Source organism: Penicillium solitum (genome assembly GCF_028829755.1).
Source record: "Penicillium solitum strain IBT 25940 chromosome Unknown utg000003l_segment0_segment0, whole genome shotgun sequence".
Taxonomy (NCBI): domain Eukaryota; kingdom Fungi; phylum Ascomycota; class Eurotiomycetes; order Eurotiales; family Aspergillaceae; genus Penicillium; species Penicillium solitum.
In genome coordinates this window covers 967,565-983,804 of record NW_027072123.1, presented here as the reverse complement: position 1 = coordinate 983,804, position 16,240 = coordinate 967,565, and the positions used below count along the sequence as shown (strand labels likewise).

At 46.5% G+C, this 16,240-nt stretch overlaps 8 protein-coding genes across 8 annotated transcripts; 5 read left to right on the top strand and 3 right to left on the bottom strand.

The window, feature by feature from the left end:
* Positions 1-638: 638 nt before the first annotated feature.
* Positions 639-878, bottom strand: N7455_004281 (uncharacterized protein; the record flags this gene model as incomplete). Its single annotated transcript, XM_065604768.1, has 1 exon — positions 639-878. The coding sequence occupies one exon, from the start codon at positions 876-878 to the stop codon at positions 639-641; it is 240 nt and encodes a 79-aa protein (XP_065461668.1).
* A 564-nt stretch (positions 879-1,442) lies between these two features.
* N7455_004280 (uncharacterized protein) lies at positions 1,443-2,660 on the top strand (the record flags this gene model as incomplete). Its single annotated transcript, XM_065604767.1, has 1 exon — positions 1,443-2,660. One exon carries the CDS (start codon positions 1,443-1,445, stop codon positions 2,658-2,660), a length of 1,218 nt encoding a protein of 405 aa, XP_065461667.1.
* Positions 2,661-4,477: 1,817 nt separating this feature from the next.
* On the bottom strand, positions 4,478-4,711 carry N7455_004279 (uncharacterized protein; the record flags this gene model as incomplete). The annotated part of the gene is made up of 1 exon (XM_065604766.1): positions 4,478-4,711. One exon carries the CDS (start codon positions 4,709-4,711, stop codon positions 4,478-4,480), a length of 234 nt encoding a protein of 77 aa, XP_065461666.1.
* Positions 4,712-5,339: 628 nt separating this feature from the next.
* On the top strand, positions 5,340-5,753 carry N7455_004278 (uncharacterized protein; the record flags this gene model as incomplete). Its single annotated transcript, XM_065604765.1, has 1 exon — positions 5,340-5,753. The coding sequence occupies one exon, from the start codon at positions 5,340-5,342 to the stop codon at positions 5,751-5,753; it is 414 nt and encodes a 137-aa protein (XP_065461665.1).
* Positions 5,754-5,891: 138 nt separating this feature from the next.
* On the top strand, positions 5,892-6,894 carry N7455_004277 (uncharacterized protein; the record flags this gene model as incomplete). The annotated part of the gene is made up of 3 exons (XM_065604764.1): positions 5,892-6,588; positions 6,637-6,807; positions 6,857-6,894. The coding sequence occupies 3 exons, from the start codon at positions 5,892-5,894 to the stop codon at positions 6,892-6,894; spliced, it is 906 nt and encodes a 301-aa protein (XP_065461664.1).
* Positions 6,895-7,955: 1,061 nt separating this feature from the next.
* On the top strand, positions 7,956-8,522 carry N7455_004276 (uncharacterized protein; the record flags this gene model as incomplete). The annotated part of the gene is made up of 1 exon (XM_065604763.1): positions 7,956-8,522. The coding sequence occupies one exon, from the start codon at positions 7,956-7,958 to the stop codon at positions 8,520-8,522; it is 567 nt and encodes a 188-aa protein (XP_065461663.1).
* A 4,032-nt stretch (positions 8,523-12,554) lies between these two features.
* N7455_004275 (uncharacterized protein) lies at positions 12,555-13,162 on the bottom strand (the record flags this gene model as incomplete). The annotated part of the gene is made up of 2 exons (XM_065604762.1): positions 12,555-12,944; positions 13,076-13,162. 2 exons carry the CDS (start codon positions 13,160-13,162, stop codon positions 12,555-12,557), a joined length of 477 nt encoding a protein of 158 aa, XP_065461662.1.
* Positions 13,163-14,876: 1,714 nt separating this feature from the next.
* Positions 14,877-16,108, top strand: N7455_004274 (uncharacterized protein; the record flags this gene model as incomplete). The annotated part of the gene is given in 7 exon segments (XM_065604761.1): positions 14,877-15,078; positions 15,092-15,357; positions 15,375-15,444; positions 15,466-15,614; positions 15,634-15,757; positions 15,797-15,845; positions 15,898-16,108. 7 exon segments carry the CDS (start codon positions 14,877-14,879, stop codon positions 16,106-16,108), a joined length of 1,071 nt encoding a protein of 356 aa, XP_065461661.1.
* Positions 16,109-16,240: the final 132 nt, after the last annotated feature.

Here is a 16,240-nt window from a genome sequence, read left to right as displayed (position 1 = left end):
CTATACTAAAAGAAGATAAAGGCTAAGTAGATAACTCGATTATTTATTAATTATATTATCCGAATCTTAGGAATCTATAAAAGCGACTATATATTTATCTAGATACTCTTAGAGTATATTATTTATAAATCTTTAAAATATTATAAGGCTATTCGTTAGTCTAAATAGTATTATTTGACACGGTGAGCGGGGGGCCAGAAACGGCTCCCATTGCACCGCCGTCCTGCCGCCCTCGACCGCCTACCCGTCTCCGCCATTCACTTACCCCTTCAGGATTAGCGTCCTCATACTCTACCCGTTTGGGGTTAGTGCCCCTCTGGCCGCTTTTATCGCGCCCAAAGCCTGCCCTCCATCTATAAAACACCGCTCGTCCTCTTCGCAGCTTTGTCGACGCACTTTCACTTTGTTTTCCCATCTGACCCCCTTTTCTCTCGGCCCCCACCAACTTATCCGCACTGGCTTGCCACCTCATGTACCACCCCTTTCATTTCCACCGGAGACGCCGCTCGATCCACCGTTGAGCCCGTTCTGGCCGGCGTTGCAGGCAACGCCGGCCGGTCTCTTGCGAGTTGATGCACCGATGTCATGAAACCCTCGGTCATGTGCAGTATTATGCTAGCCTCCGCGCCAACTGTTGGTTATACTACGATGATCTCGACTTGTCCTCCTGTTGCAAGCCTTTCTCGCCGAGCGTCTCGCACATTTCGCACATTTCGCTGGTGTTCCTTGCGCGGCCAAAGAACAGTGTCTCGGAAACCCTCGGCATGCGCGCTCGGATTTGCCACAGTCCGCGCGAGGTTGCATTGTCCGGCCCCCAATGGTGAGAGTGCAGCCTGGTCCGCTCGTTCGAGGGTGCCTCGGGGTAAGACTGTCGTCATAGTCCGTTTCACTTGGCCGCTGTTACCCCCGATGTTACCCAATCGACGAAAATTCGGACGACTATGCCATTGTACGGACCAATTGCGAAATTGCCGCATTCTTGCCTGATCTAAATCAACGCCAAGTACTGCGTCACCGAGGCCGACGATGGTCTATTCTACAGACGGCCCCTGACCACGCGCATAGATGGGCAACTGGAAACTGGGCTGACGACCACTGTGGAACTAGGTTATGTTGGGGCGCCACCGAGGTGTGCGGAAGCTTTTGCCGACGGCCTTCGGTTCCTGTTGAGCAACCGGTGTGGCTCCGCGCCTTGGATTAAACGCTTCGGACTGAATGACATAGAGGGAATTCTCTGCGCCGCTTCACTGGCAATTCTCATCTATAAAAGAGATGACAATCCTCTTTGCATGGCTCATGTAGACAGAGACCCATCAACACTTCCCCCTCTCCCTTCCCCCTTACCCCTGCTCTGTATCCTATACCCCCATTTCTGAGTGCCCCGTTCTTACAGGTTCGAAGTATACCCACAGGATTCTTCTGGCTATCTGCCTTTACACAACATGTCGAGCACTAATTTTCGCCTGGAATTGTTTCGTCCATGGAATCCTTTCCAAGACAAAGCTCAGCCATTGCACGATCCCTCCGGGACTTGTCGCTACCCAAGCCCGGTCTCGATCACTGCCACCCCGCCAAGTTCCAATTCTAGCGATCATGGCCCAAAAAAGCAAAATATTCTTTGCCCCAAACCTGAGCGACACCCCCTTCCTGCCCGCCCGCCGACGGAAGTCTGCTTAGATGGGCAGAATTCGGAGGTTCAAACCACTCGACCGGGATCGGAGGGCTTGGGCCAAACACTCTCCGCTGTTAGTGATCAAGAGCCCTTCAACTTCGAAAACATCTTGCAACCACAAAACATAGATGGTGCCGATGACGTCGCTTCTCCAAGTTTTGCCGATGTTATCTATTGGGAAAGAGAGCATGAATTCCTGGAATTGGGATTGGATGACTCGGATCCTGTCGATTTTGCCCGTCAGCATCCTCAAAGTGTTGATCTTGGAATTCCTACTCAGAATGGAGAGCTTCTAAATTTTGAGAACGTCGATCCTGCAATCCTTGATGACCATGAATCTCCGGTTGCCGAACAGGCTGAAACAACTATGGATATCGCCAGTATCGTACCGCCCCCGGAAGAATGCCCCGCGGTGTCCATTCGCCCTCAGAACAAGGTCTCAACTCTCCATCGTCGACGGAATTCAAAGGGAATGGTGGACAGTGACCACCGTCAGCCCACAAAAATAAAGAAGGGTTCGGGTACGGGAAAAGGGGATACAAGGATTGGCTCTACTCGGCTCAAGAAAGGTTCGGGTCGTCAGAGCACTTCTTTCACTACAGTCCGTGCCCAATTCTCGGCCCTTTCAGTCGAAGACCGACTACAATTCCTGTCCTGGCTCTTTGAGGGTGCGTTAACTCATTGTGCTTCTGCTGTTGCTTCTCCCTCAATCCAATGTGATGACAGAAGCGACAACCGTGTTCATGCGAGCTTGAACACTGACGCGACTGATGCGCAGCACGCCTCTTCAAGAAAGGGACTAAAGTGGTCTGCGGAGGAAGATCATCTTCTAAGGAAGTTAAGGGACGAGCAAAACCTCGCTTGGTCAGAAGTGGTCAAGCAATTTTCACGAGAATTTCCTGGGCGGAGCGAGGGGTCAATCAAAGTGTACTACAGCACAACTTTGAAAAAAAGACGGCCATCTTTCCCCATTGTTCTTATCGCCTGACATGATTAACATGAGACATTACCGATAGAATCGTCTAGAGTATCTAGAACATTATGTGTGGGGATGATCAATTGTATAAATGCATAGTCGAAGACATGGTGGTATAGTGGGACCGGTGGTCTGGAATTTGTCTGGAATTTGATCGGGCATCACAATATTTATTTTGAGATTTTGTAAGATATTGATTCCAGTATTCACTTCCTGTTGGTGTGGTACAACCGCAGCGGCGTTGGTCAAATCCGAAGCTCAGTACGGAGGCACACAGGTTCCCAGGTTAAAAAAAATTCTCGACGCGCCTACTCGCTCGAACTAGAAGAGGGTACCCAGACGCTGGATGCCCGGACTAGCCAGGATGGAGAATGGGGCATTAATGACATGAAACGCCGGGATGTGTATTGAGTGTTACGCCGCAGTTCTTCCGGTATGTTTGTTTTACCATACATAACACGTAGGCGTTAGGATGGGTACTGGTGATCATGTACGACAATACAATGCGGAGAACTCGCGGTATTTTTCCCCTCATATACGATTACATAATCCCGGCGGCTCAGGGGTGGCTCAGGGTATGCTCAGGGTATGCTCAGGGTATGCTCAGGGTAAGCCCAGGGTTGGCTCAAGGTTGGCTCAAGGTAAGCTCAGGGTTGGCTCAAGGTTGGCTCAAGGTTGGCTCAGGGTTGGCTCAGGGTTGGCTCAGGGTTGGCTCAGGGTTGGCTCAGGGTTGGCTCAGGGTTGGCTCAGGGTTGGCTCAGGGTTGGCTCAGGGTTGGCTCAGGGTTGGCTCAGGGGTGGCTCAGGGTAAGCTCATGGTAAGCTCCGGTCTGGCTCAGTTGTGACTCAGAGATACTTACGCCGCCTGTGGATCGATTAATGGCCACACTGTAAATTGCGAAGTAACTTGGCGTTGTCTTCGCGCCTCCGTCCCAAGCTCAAAAATCCTTGCAGTTGGAAAAATTAAAAGAAATTGGAGAAACCAAAGTCAGTCCTTGTGCATTCCTGACACACATCAGTTATACTTGATTATTATTTCATCGATAATTGATATGTTGATACCGTAGGGCTAAATTTTGAACCAATGTAGAGAACAACTAAAGAGGCCATCCACCGTGCGAAATTCACGGGGAGGATTAAGGTTGCCTTCAAATCCTTGTAATCCTTGTATTGGTGGCATGCTCTAAGATAAAATGGGATACGTAGTCTACTTCACGACTTGGAGTAACGCAGGGAACGATGTATGAAGAGCCTTGACAATAAGTATCATTCGAGATGATCAACGGTATCGCATGTCTTGAAATCGTTAATTTCCAGACTGGTTGTGTGGCTATCAGTTCAAATTAAATTGAAGTATAGCTGGACTGCACCTATGTGGTGCCGGTGGGCCGGTTCGTCCTCCTAGTAAGCGAATCGTATCTGATATCTTTGGGAAGGAAGGTGTTGATAAATAGGAAGCCACAAGCTTCTCTAGAAGTGGAAAGCAGCAGCAGCAACGGGCTTGCCTTAGGTTGCCTAACCAAGGTTGAGACACTCCGCTGATTGCTTTAACGAGAGGAGCAGTCCATCTATATGATTTCGCATAGTTCTTATTTGACAAAGTCAAAGATAAATGCATATCAATGGCCATATAAGAAGATGTATGTTACCTTCTACGAAGGGTGGTGGAAGGTGACCCCCCGTCTTCATCACATGGCTTTTGGGAATTGGGCTAAAGCGACCTCGAGGAAATGACGAAGAAAAATGGCGGGGAACTACTGAGTGTAATAGTATGCATAAGAGATATAGTTTTTCGACCATTCTCAATCCCCCTTCCTACCGAAAGGCATTTTAGACCTCTAACTTTAGTTTGCAGCAGAGATCCGAGCACAGGTAAGGTGAAGCAACTCCCAGGATATGCAATGCAAATCCCTGGATACTGGTCTTTTCTGGAACTCCTTCCGTCAGGGCTCGAGCATATTGCCAGTTCCGATGTCTGATCGCGGAATAAACATTGTGCTTTTCCGGCCAGCTATCGTATGACGCATCCCAAGCACCAGCATCCCCTACATCTCCGCGAGGCATTCCCAAGGTTTCATGATGGAATGGATGGTTGGTACTTAGGGCAATATCTCGACTACTCCTAGGACGAAAAAGCATTTCCTAGGAGCTTAATCTAGCTCCGCAATCCGACTGTGGTCATCAAAGAACCTGGCAACATATTAGAACATAGGATAAGTTACGATGCCAACGGGCATTATAAGTAGTGTTCTCCTCCTCCATCTAAGGATACACTTCTACCCATATAACTTTCCGTTTATCTCAAACGTATTGCGCTACGATCACTACTTCTGTACACTCATTTCTCTGCCTACTGTACCGACGTCGCACCATTCACAGGGATTACCTGGCAGCAATACAGATACCGCCTCCCGAGAAGATCATTCCACATATCTTTCTGCATTACATGCCAGAGTTATCATCTGCCACCAGTTCTTATACCCAAGCTTCCAAATAGCTGCTATACATCTTTTTTCACAGGTCCAAAGCAATGGTGTACCGCTTCCCCGTTATAACCTTCGATTCCTCCGAAACCCCTCTTCGTTCCTGTCGACCATGCTACTATTCAAAAACTCGATGCAACCGTGGATTTCCTCATTGTCAGACCTGCCTCAAGCGTGGCAAACCTTCGTTGTGCGTCTATGAAACGCAAATGCCAGACCAAAAACATGCTCTTCCAGAGCCACAACCAAAGCGGCAAAAGCAAGAGCAGGAGGGTGAATATGAGGATAATCACATTCCATGGAAGACTTTGGAGCGGCAATCCGAACAGTATTTGCATCACGAATCAAGTACAAGGAAGGAGATGCAACACACCATTGAGCCTGCAAACGAAGAACATATCAAGCACACGAGTCATATACATTCTGAGCAGGGCAATTTAGCACCTCATGAGGCCCCACCAAAGAGTATTGCGGCTGCGAATGCGGAGAAAGCTTCGATTTTCCAAACGAAACATGTTGAGGATACTTTTCAACGGCCGCGGTGCACATCAGTACCTCAGAAAACAGAGCCCTATGTGCAAATGATTCCTCCGGTAACCAATTCCAACTACGAGGAAATCTAGATTACGACGCTAACACTCAACAAGGCTTCTTTGCCTCCACGCCCAAATTTTGATCTGACCATATCTGGGAGACATATTTGCGGCCCACATACGCCCCACCAGCTCTTGTTGGTGTTAAATTATCTTTTCATCTCTTCAATGCTTCCTGCAGAGGAGGGGGCTCTGTGGAAAGTCATATGTCGCCGCCACCATGACTGGGAAGAGAGCTTTGTCTTGCAACACGAGCAGCTTCAACAGTGGCTCATCAGTGTCCGCAATGTCTTGACCAATTCTGATGGGCTTCACACAATAACATTGGAAGACATAGAGCGCCAAACAAGATATATTCTGTTCATTCTTGGAGAGAATACATCCCCTCACTCGAGCTTTATATTTGAATGTTTCCGAAGCGAGAAACCCCCATACCGGCCGTTTGGAGTGAGGGCAAGTATTGCTTTGATTTGTCATGCCTTTGGTGGAATCCAGGCCGATGAGCTTGCAGGATATGAAGCAAAGGAAATTTGGACCCGCGATCAAAACTTTCTGTCGACCATGGCTTTCCGGCTCAAAGAATCGCCACTGTTTGGCGCCGAAGTTTCAGTGAACCATTTACAGTCTATGATACTAGGTCTCCAGAAGGCTTTTCAGTGCGAAGAAATCCGTGTTTCCGGGATGGAGTTCCAAACATTGAGAATCGAAAGCGAATTAGAAGTGCTGGGATATTACCGACGGGCATTTCTAGCTTTCAACCCAATTCTATTACCAAAGATTCTAGCCCCTTTGAGAGAAGCGAATGATCTTACTACCCTACTATGGCACTATCAGCTTATCAATATGGAGAGAAACTTGGACAGAAGTAAGTGAATCGATCTTTAGGCTGATATGGTGTTTGACAAGAGTATAGCCAATTTGGCCTTGCGTCTCGCCAACATATTCATGTCACTGGCACCAGAACGCTTGGACGCTGCGTTCCAGAATACACGCGAGATTCAGCTATCAAAAGCGGATAGAGTCGTCGCTATGGAGATGATGCACGTCAGGTCATTCGAAGAAGCATACAAGTTGAACCCTACTGGTAGGTTCTCTCATTTCGAACTAAAAAAAGAAAATTCTAATTGTTGCAGAACCTACCACTGTCCGTGTTTTTCATGTTTCGCCGTGAAAATGCGAGGGGATATCGGAATGCTTCTCTTTTGACGAATTCAAGGCTTGCATACTATAAGGAATGTGTTGGAATCTGGAATTTGTGTTGAAATAAACCTTCATAAAGCCTCACGCGCCGGAAACGAGTCTATCGACCTGGCTCTTACGGATTAAGCTTCTATTGTTTCTCATGGAGGGCTTGAACCGATCCTTGCTCTATACCGGCGAATATCCCTCAGGATGTATAAAAATTAACAGCTCCTATTCATCTTAAATGCTGGCCCAATGACATATCCAGCGTCAAATATGAAATTCATTCGATAAGAGCCCACCGGGCTGTTATGAACTCGAAGGAAAGGAATCGCATAATTAATGGAAATGCACCAAGTGCCGAACATGGTTCGTAAAACTGCAACCGACTATCTATACAAGATATAGCACGAGAAATCCAAAGATAGAGATTACCTATATTCAGGGGAGTCAATATGCACCATGTAGGTCCGGCATATCATATCTCTCCTCATATCATAGTTTTATTTACGCATGTCCCTGAAACCCTTAAGTATACATGGATGGGACAGAATGGTTGGCAGAATTTTAGTTGGACTGGCCAGCCTTTCATCTTGGAAGCCTTTTTGAGAATATCAACTTGCAACGAGAAGTATTGTTGAAAGACTGCACTAAATGAGATACACGCGGTGAATAAACGCTGGTGACGAAGATACAGCGTTAATTCAATTGGATTAACCGTGGCTTTCTCTAAAATGCGTATTGAAAGTTTTCTGTGCTAGTAAGAGAGTTGTAATATTTACTCAGGAACGTGGTCTGAAGATTCAAGAGGTAAATTTTCAGCTCCACGAGATATATAGCTTCTACACCTGCTTTTGAGGTTCACAGGGCCAATTTAATAATCTCCACGGCCCATTCAACCTATGCACTTAAATGTTCCTTCGTGCTTTTAGCCAGCCCTGAATCTTCAAAGTCAAGCGACTCTCCACTTCACAGCTCAATTCTCCATTTCATTATCAAAATTCCAGCACAAACCACAACATACACAACCTGCATCTTCTAACCCCCAAAATGAAGTTCCTCGCATTCTTTTTCATGCTGGCTACCTTTGCCACCGCCGCACCCGTCGCCATTTCGTCCTCCAAGCACTTCAGACCCTCAGTGCAGCAATCTGAGCACCTTAAAATCAAAGAAAATATGATTGCAACTCCCGACATGGTGCTATACATCGTCATACATGATACCGGTCTTGAGAGGGGCCAGATTCTGCTTCGCCATGATCATATTGATGTCAACCTCAAAGACTGGTGGCTCGAGGATATTTTGATGTTGGTAGCCAAGGGTGGACATTTCCCCATCGCAGACGGGTTCGCGGTGGATGGCAGACGAAATGTTGGCAATTTGAAAAGACCGTTGTATTCCGCGCGGAATCACTGCATTCGGATGGCCATTGAGAGCAGATGGAACACCACAACTATCATCAATACTCTTTGGCGCCGTCACCGAGAGGAAGGTTTGGTGGTCTCTAAGACATGGCAGCATCAATTTCAGATAGCTCCCGTGATATGCAAGGTGGGCTTTTCTCGGCACAAATACTCTTTGCATATTATTGAGGTGCATATGGGACAGAGCAGCTAAGTGCCATACATCTCAATGCGGTCTTCCATATCTCCCAGTTATGTATTCAATTTGCTACCGTTTCCCAAAATGTATATATCAGACATCGCACAACAGTTTGTACATTTATACTCGTATTCACCACTGACGCATTTGTTAAGAGGAACCTCAATCCTTTCAAAATGATACTGCAGATTCCTGTAAATACACACTAGAGATTTTTCTGTAGTAACGCACAGTCTATGGATTTCCAGAACGCACGAGTGCATCCTGATTCAACAGACTCAGCGCTCACGGGGCGGACCATATCGTAGTTATTCAATGGTTTACATAAACCAATATACAGTAATCGCCGTAGATACCCTACTTGCTAGTATTACTAGCACGACAGCCGGGCTGTCCCGATCACGGAGTTGCGCATATCGATGGACTGGGTTCTAAGTGGCAGCTACCATTCCTAGGAGAGAGACTATCAAGGAAAGACCAGTATTGTGATACATGCCGTTTATGGTGGATCTTGCAAATAAAAACTCCAAGGTGATATGTTCTGTGCGAATCTGAAGGCTGATGGAAGCTGAGGGAAAGGTTTTTATAAATAAGTTGCGGTCCAGAGGGAAATTTGAATTGGGGGGAGAAACAATAGAGTCGCGTAGCTAAGCTTGTGCGACAACCAACCCTCACAGCTTACTATAGTGGTGAAATGAATCAACTGGTGCTGGCTCTTTTCAACTCAACTTCAGATATAATGTTAAAGTCGATCACTAGCCAGCCGTTGGGGGTGGTAAAATCCGGATACATTGCCCCTGAATGCCGTTGCTTACCAGTTGTTTCAGCTTCCCAGTATTCACCACTGGTTGAAGTCTGCAAGCGACATACATACGTACTTCTGAAACATTCACATTAGTTTAGCTGTTTCCCTCGTTACTTTACTTCTTGCGTTTAGGCTGCTTAAAATTCATCTATCATGGATGTCTAGCAATCCAGTACCGCTACGATCTCAAGTATTGGGCTTTGGATGGCTAGGTTTATCTTTTAATATAGAGATTGTGAGCGCTTTGAAAGAATATCTAAGGCTTTATTATCGAATACAGATTGCCCACATGAAATCCTTTAGACTCGGCTCTTCAAAGGTTAGGTATATCACCAGAAGTCCCCATAGTATTCAAAGTTAGCCTTGATTTTTCACCAGCAATATAACGTTAATTATGTAGCATTCAGTTCACAGGAGCGCAATATTAGAAGAATTTCAGCAGAGCAACACAATGAATTATGCTGTAGAAGGGAAAAAGCGCCCTAATATATACCAAGAGAACTGTAGGAGAGGCGTGGAATGTTGGATATTGGTAAAGCCTACGACCAGGACGCGAATTCGCGAATATCCGAGAGTGTGCGCCAGATCTTTATCCCTTAGCAAGTTTTAGGACCGGGGTTATAAATACAATTCAAGCTACTAGAGAGCAGAGCTGCTCTTGCGAGAACCACCAGATCATCGTTTAGGCGGTGCTTCCCCGCCAATAGGGGCTACTACAGGGCATTAGCGAAACACAATATCTTGCTAGTATGACTCATATTTCTTAGCGACCTGATTGATTCTACCGTCTCGGTAGCGGACAAAAACTCCACAGCGGCAGAATCGATTAGCCATCGCTCCAGATCATTCACACCAACAACGCCTTAATCTTTGCCATTTTCCTACATAAGCCGCATCATGATCGACAGAAGAGCCGCAATATATACTAATTCAGATTGCTTTAGCGTGCAATCTATATATAGGTCCAAACTCGCTGCGAAATGTTAGTCAGATAATACAAGGATATAGCCGTCAACAAACCTATCTTAATGATCCCATCAATGCCAAATAATATATCACTATAGGTCAGTAATTGGTGCGCAAGGCCAAATAAAGATAAGTAGTAGGCACTATCCAGGATCTAAAATATTAGAACAGCTTATCGAAGGGAATAAGGGATAAACCTAGTATATAATAGATCCTATTTCTGTCTCGCTAGGATAAACAGACAGAAAAGCGACAATATACGCTAGCGTTAGCGGCAAGTCATTAACTAAGAAGAACGCGAGATCTTCGTGTATATAGTATTCATGTAAGGAGAGAACGTTCCTATTTTCTAGGCGTCCGAATCTATATATCAATCTTCGAGTATTCTCTTTCCCGTATATCCGGATAGCTACTATACGAGACGGGCGAGTACAGCGTGTGGCAATTGTAACTTTACCAGTATTCTTATACGTAATGACTTTCCGATAGGTATCCTATGGTGACTCCTACCTTACAATTAGGATAGATACAATATTTTCTAGACCACACAAATAGGGTAGGTAAAGGCTTTTAGTAGGCCCCATAACAACCTTCAATCTACCGCGGCGGTAAGGTTCTGTTAGTTTCGTAGTGGCCGCCGTATGACTCTCACGGGTGGTAGGGGCCGATATCGAAATAGGGAGCTAAGATTAGACTTTGATAGTGCCAAGGTCATATATCATGTTGTCTTTAGGTAGGTTGGATGATATGATAACAGGGCGGTGTTTTTCTCGGATTCGGGATATGTAAGAACTAAGAGAGAAAGTGAAAACCCGTTTGTTTTGTACGCGCGGTATTAAGGATTCGGCTCTCGGCTGTGATAGGAGATACTAGCTTCGACTGACTATCATAAAATAAGGCCGATCAGCCATAGTGCTTATATACAAACTACTAACGGTACGTGTATCCTTTTATAACTGATAATAAGCCGTTCAGCCATCTTAAACCTGAGTTTCGAGCTAATTAAAAACCTAATGCGAATTGACAAATGACCGCACTACTTAACATAACTCAACTTCCTTAGGATCTTGTTACCCTTAATAGCGCTAGGGAATGATATCTATGGACAGATTCTAGGTTTCCTATAACCGCCAACGCGCCAAAAATAAAGAGACGGAAGCTATCAAGCGAGTCAGAGTCTACAGCAGCTTCTTTGTAATGGCGGCCTCATGTTTCGCTCCTAAGTCAACAAGCGTATCGGATCAGACATGGTATGGTTATTGCAATAATTGGTAGGCCCATGAAGTGGCAAACTTGCCAGTAATTATTGCGTTATACAGAGTTCATTTATATGGCCATATAATGATCACTCGCAACTTCTATGCGACCAGCATCTAGTTAACGCTATAACAACCATGTTGGCCAGGTAAAGAGAGATAACCCGGTGGACTTATTTATGGCTAGGTATGCCTTTGGCTTGGAAGCTCGCTTTTCAGCAGGGCAAGTCGCTCTCCCACAATTCTCGGACGAATACTGGCATAGCTGGCTTGGGCCTCGGTGTTCTAGAATTACCTGCCTTACCAATACTACAGTTTAATATAGTCTACAACTGATGCCATAATGAGTCACTTGGATTAATATGCTGACATTTAGACTCAAAGTGACAGCCAAACTGCCGAGTTATCAGGACCAGCAGCCATGAGCTGATTAACGGAATAGCACAAATATTTCGATACTTGTAGAGCACGGAGCCATTGTACCATTACGAAGGAAGTGGGTTGAATAATGTAAGGAGTGGCTGATTTTGATATTCGAGGCAATTTGATTTGCGAAATTGCGATTTCTTCATTGCTATCCCCGATTGGCCTCGCACACGCTGTCTGATTTCTCTAATATATTGCATTAATTGAAGATCAAGATGCAGCTGGTTTTGCATATTTCTTTCTGCTTGCTGAGCGTACTAACATCGCACAGGAAACCGTTCAAATCCTTCGCACCTGAAAGTCCCTTAGTCATATACTGATAGATTTGGAGCTCAACAGGTTCTCAAGTACCGATTAACGGTTACATAACACTATAATTGCTCCTCAAGTTCAAATGACCGGTTACGCTATTAAAATATAGCCAACAAGGTAAAAAGAACGGGGTGCGTCTCAGTCATACAGCCGCTCCTCGTCTACAGCAGCACACTTCCGGCACTTTTCTTCTAGATACACTGGTGGGGAATCAAAATCGGGGACAGCAGCCGTTTACATCTCTTTTCTCATGATGATCTCTTCGTACCTACTCTGTAGCAATTAGGTGGCGAGATATATAGTGGCCCACTCCCTAGGGGAAATGGTGTCGCAGATCAAGATATAGTCGGATAGCATTTGTAGGTATTGAATTGTATCATTGACCATTTTCCTACTAATTTTTATAAGGCATAGGGGTCTCTTTTGATACGCCAGTTGTGGGTGGCCCGGTATTTGAGAGGTGGAGTATGAATCCCGGCGTCGCTTTCGTGGGACGATTGAGGATTCGGCTGCTCCCTTTTTCACGTTCAGAGGGGGCAGGTCTTGGTTTTCAGCCCTTATAACGCTTAGAGACAACGTAGAGGCCCTTAAGCTACCAAGAGAGGTACCAACAGAAGTAACTGCCTCTATAGCTACAGAACCGGTGGACTGGCCAACAAGGGTTTGTGAAACCTATCTTATATGGCTGCGATTCCCGTGGATGAATAGGCCAACGACCCGACAGAAGTTATTAGCTGATTCATTGCCTTCATAAAATAGATTTGTTAGCCGATGGATTCCTTGAGAAGGGGATCTAAAATAACGATACCAGTTTTGCCTATATATCCATTGTGACCTTCTGTGTCTGGGGTATTGGACTTCTTTGGAACCTGTGATAGGTTGTGATCCATGATTGATTGGCTTCGCTGGTGATGGTGTTATACTGGCAAGTTATTGGAGCAAAAGATGGACAAGAAAGCATCAACCGTGAGGACAATTACGACCTTTTAAATGTTTGGGGCTGAAGCGGTCATGCCCACCGTCCACAGTCAAGATTTTGCGGGTTATTATTATCAGCACCGGCTCCTAGGACGACTATGGATGCCAGTATGTGGCCAAAATAGTGGTACGTACACCCATGATCGAACCAAGGATGTTTTAATCCAGTGCCGTATCCACATGGTTCTCGAGCCCCCAATTGTTTCGAAGCATATTCCCAGGAGCAACATGGCTGCCAAATAATTGTTGTTCATGAATAGGGCGTATGGAAGGGAATTCCATTTCTCACACCTTGGGGGCTATTAGAGGGCGATGATTGAGCCGCGCCGCGCTGCCACGATAAAGATTCGACTGGCCGAGGGTCTTTTTTGTGCTTCCAGGAGCTCTGGAGATTGAGTGTTTTCATTTCAGCACCTCTAGAGATGTACGAAAGGCGAATGATGTCAGGAAGTTGAATCAACGTTCACATCAACGTTGAACATAACCGTTGAGCACCAGCAGAATGTGTTTTTTCCGCCCATAAAAGATATCCATCTGAGCCATGTTGTTTTTTTGCGAATACTGTGACTTTATTCAGTTTCCCACTCGAAACTCGTTTCCTAATCGGCCGCGTTGGTTCACCTAACAGTGATGGTTTTGCCATGGCTTAGAGACGCATCCTACACTAGCTGACTACATCTTTCTGGGGAGGACTGTTGGGTAGATTTTCTATCAATAGAAAACCGCATTTTCCTCGGGTACAGCGGAGTGATAAATCGCAAGCAGACCAAGGCGAACTACGTCGGTATCAGAAAGCTTCCGTCGATGTTCGTCCAAATTTGAAAGATGTCATGCGCAATCACGACACATATAAGGAGGTTAATAGTATAGTATCAGGAAAGTAAATCCAAGGAACAAACGGTTGATTTCCGGGACCCGTACTGAGAGATCAGCACTCCTGTAGGAATAGTGCTTCAACTTGAAATATTTTTGCAAGGGCAAATAATGCACTGCCGTCCAAATGCGACACAGTTCACAGCAAAAGCTCGTTGGGCAGCTCTGTAAGGTTTCGCTCTGATGTATTAGCTCATCGGTAAAATCAGCAAGGAATTGAAACAGACCATGATTGGAGAGGATTGGAGCTAGGAAGCAAATGAAATGTAAATGAGGGTGAGGTCCGAAAGTAGGACGCCTTATATATCTCGCGTCAGCTAAATTCTGTGGTCAGCTAGAAATGAAGCCCGTCACTCCGCTGAGGCGCGTAGCAACCACACGGCAGCATCAAAGTCTTGACAAGATTGTTTGCGCGGCGTTGAAGAATCTCTAGCGTCTAGCTCCCGGGAACGCCAAATCAGTTCCTAGTTATGTCGATAGCCTAGAGACCGAATCTACCTTGGTACCCACTTCTCACATCTAGCTCCATAAGAGTAAATCATAACCTATCACGCGCTTCAAAGTTCCATAGGCAACCCAGAATTTCACCCAGCGTTTGTCGACTTTGCGGCTAACCGCAGTAGATAGTCTTTTCGCCAATGCATGGCCATCTCGATGGACAGTAACAAGTGCAGCTGATTGCAGCAGTGGTCTGAAATGATATCCCTTCTCGCAGGCCACTGATCGGTCTATACCGGCACGTACTGCATCCAAATGCATTCTTCGACGTACCTACTGTTTCAAGGAAGTGTTCCATGCCCACCACGTAGCCATATAGATAAGGAGCCACGACGATGGCATATAAAGCTGGCGAGGGAACGCCGCAGTGGATTGCCCAACACCACCACAATCCGAAGCATTTTTGCCTTTGACGACCACCTCAATGACTACCATGCTGCCTTGGAATCCGCTTCTGGTTTGTGAGATAGAGGTCAGCCCCAATGGCGGTCCTGGCTCCTGTTGCGGGATGACGAAAAAAGGCGAGCCATGCAAGAACTCGATCAAAGTTAAAGACACCAAGATCGGCCATCAAAAGTTAGCCACTCTCGCCAGACAGCCATTTGACGTGTCATCGTTGCAGCCGAAACTCTGTGATATCGCCAGAGACTTCCTCTGCGCGAGGTGGCACCGGCATCGGCAGGCCGACCAGGTTGGCCAGCAGTGGTATGAAGCCGCCGTCCGCAACCAGGCGCGAGTATTATATGGCTCCAGAATGGCTTCTCCATCAGTCATAGTACAGCGGGGCTAGCGTCAAACATCGTCAGCCTCCAGGCGCCGCCCCGTATCAGACAACACTGACCAGTCACCTCGCGGGCTCAGACAAGACCCCCCGGTGCACCTGGCAACCAACCCCGAGCCAGTGTAGCCTTTCAATCTATTTATGACCTCTATAATACTACGGACGAACAGTGTTCTATGGCGTGTTTCGCCGGCCTAACCGGCTATTCTGGCGTCGGTCGCTAATATCTAGGCTGGTTTCCAAGAATTGACGCTCCGGAGTCTAACCACGAGTAAAGAGGTCAATAGCATCCACTATGTGTTCTGCCTAACCGAGGATGAAGACCATGCAAATAAGTGCGTGATCTTGCGCTGCCGTTAGTGTATATCCCTCTGTTATCTATCCTGCGCGGAAGAATGGTTGCAAAAGCGAGATATAGACTTTAGCACCTCATGCTGTGTGTGGTAAGTGTGGATGACCTTATTTCTGCGACAACCAGGATACTGATGACTTTAGTCGAAACGACGGAGCCCTAGACGCCTTGGTTCGCCCTTTACCGATCCCCACGTCGGATGCCGAGACACATTCCGTCCACACAGCAAGCGAGTCGTCTCCCGCTAGTGGGCCCCGTCGCTCAGCCAGACTAGCTGGGCCTCATATACCGGGAGACCCGTCCACCTCTGTAGCGCTTCGCCGGTCGGCACGACTCTCCAATCTGCTTGGGTGATCGTAGGGTGCAGGCGAGTTAAGATGGAAATAGAACAAGCGACAGCCAATCAGACGTAAGTGCACCGGACCGACAAACTTTCGCCATAGCATTGATATAGATTTTTGAAGCAAGCCTAGCAAGAAATGAGTT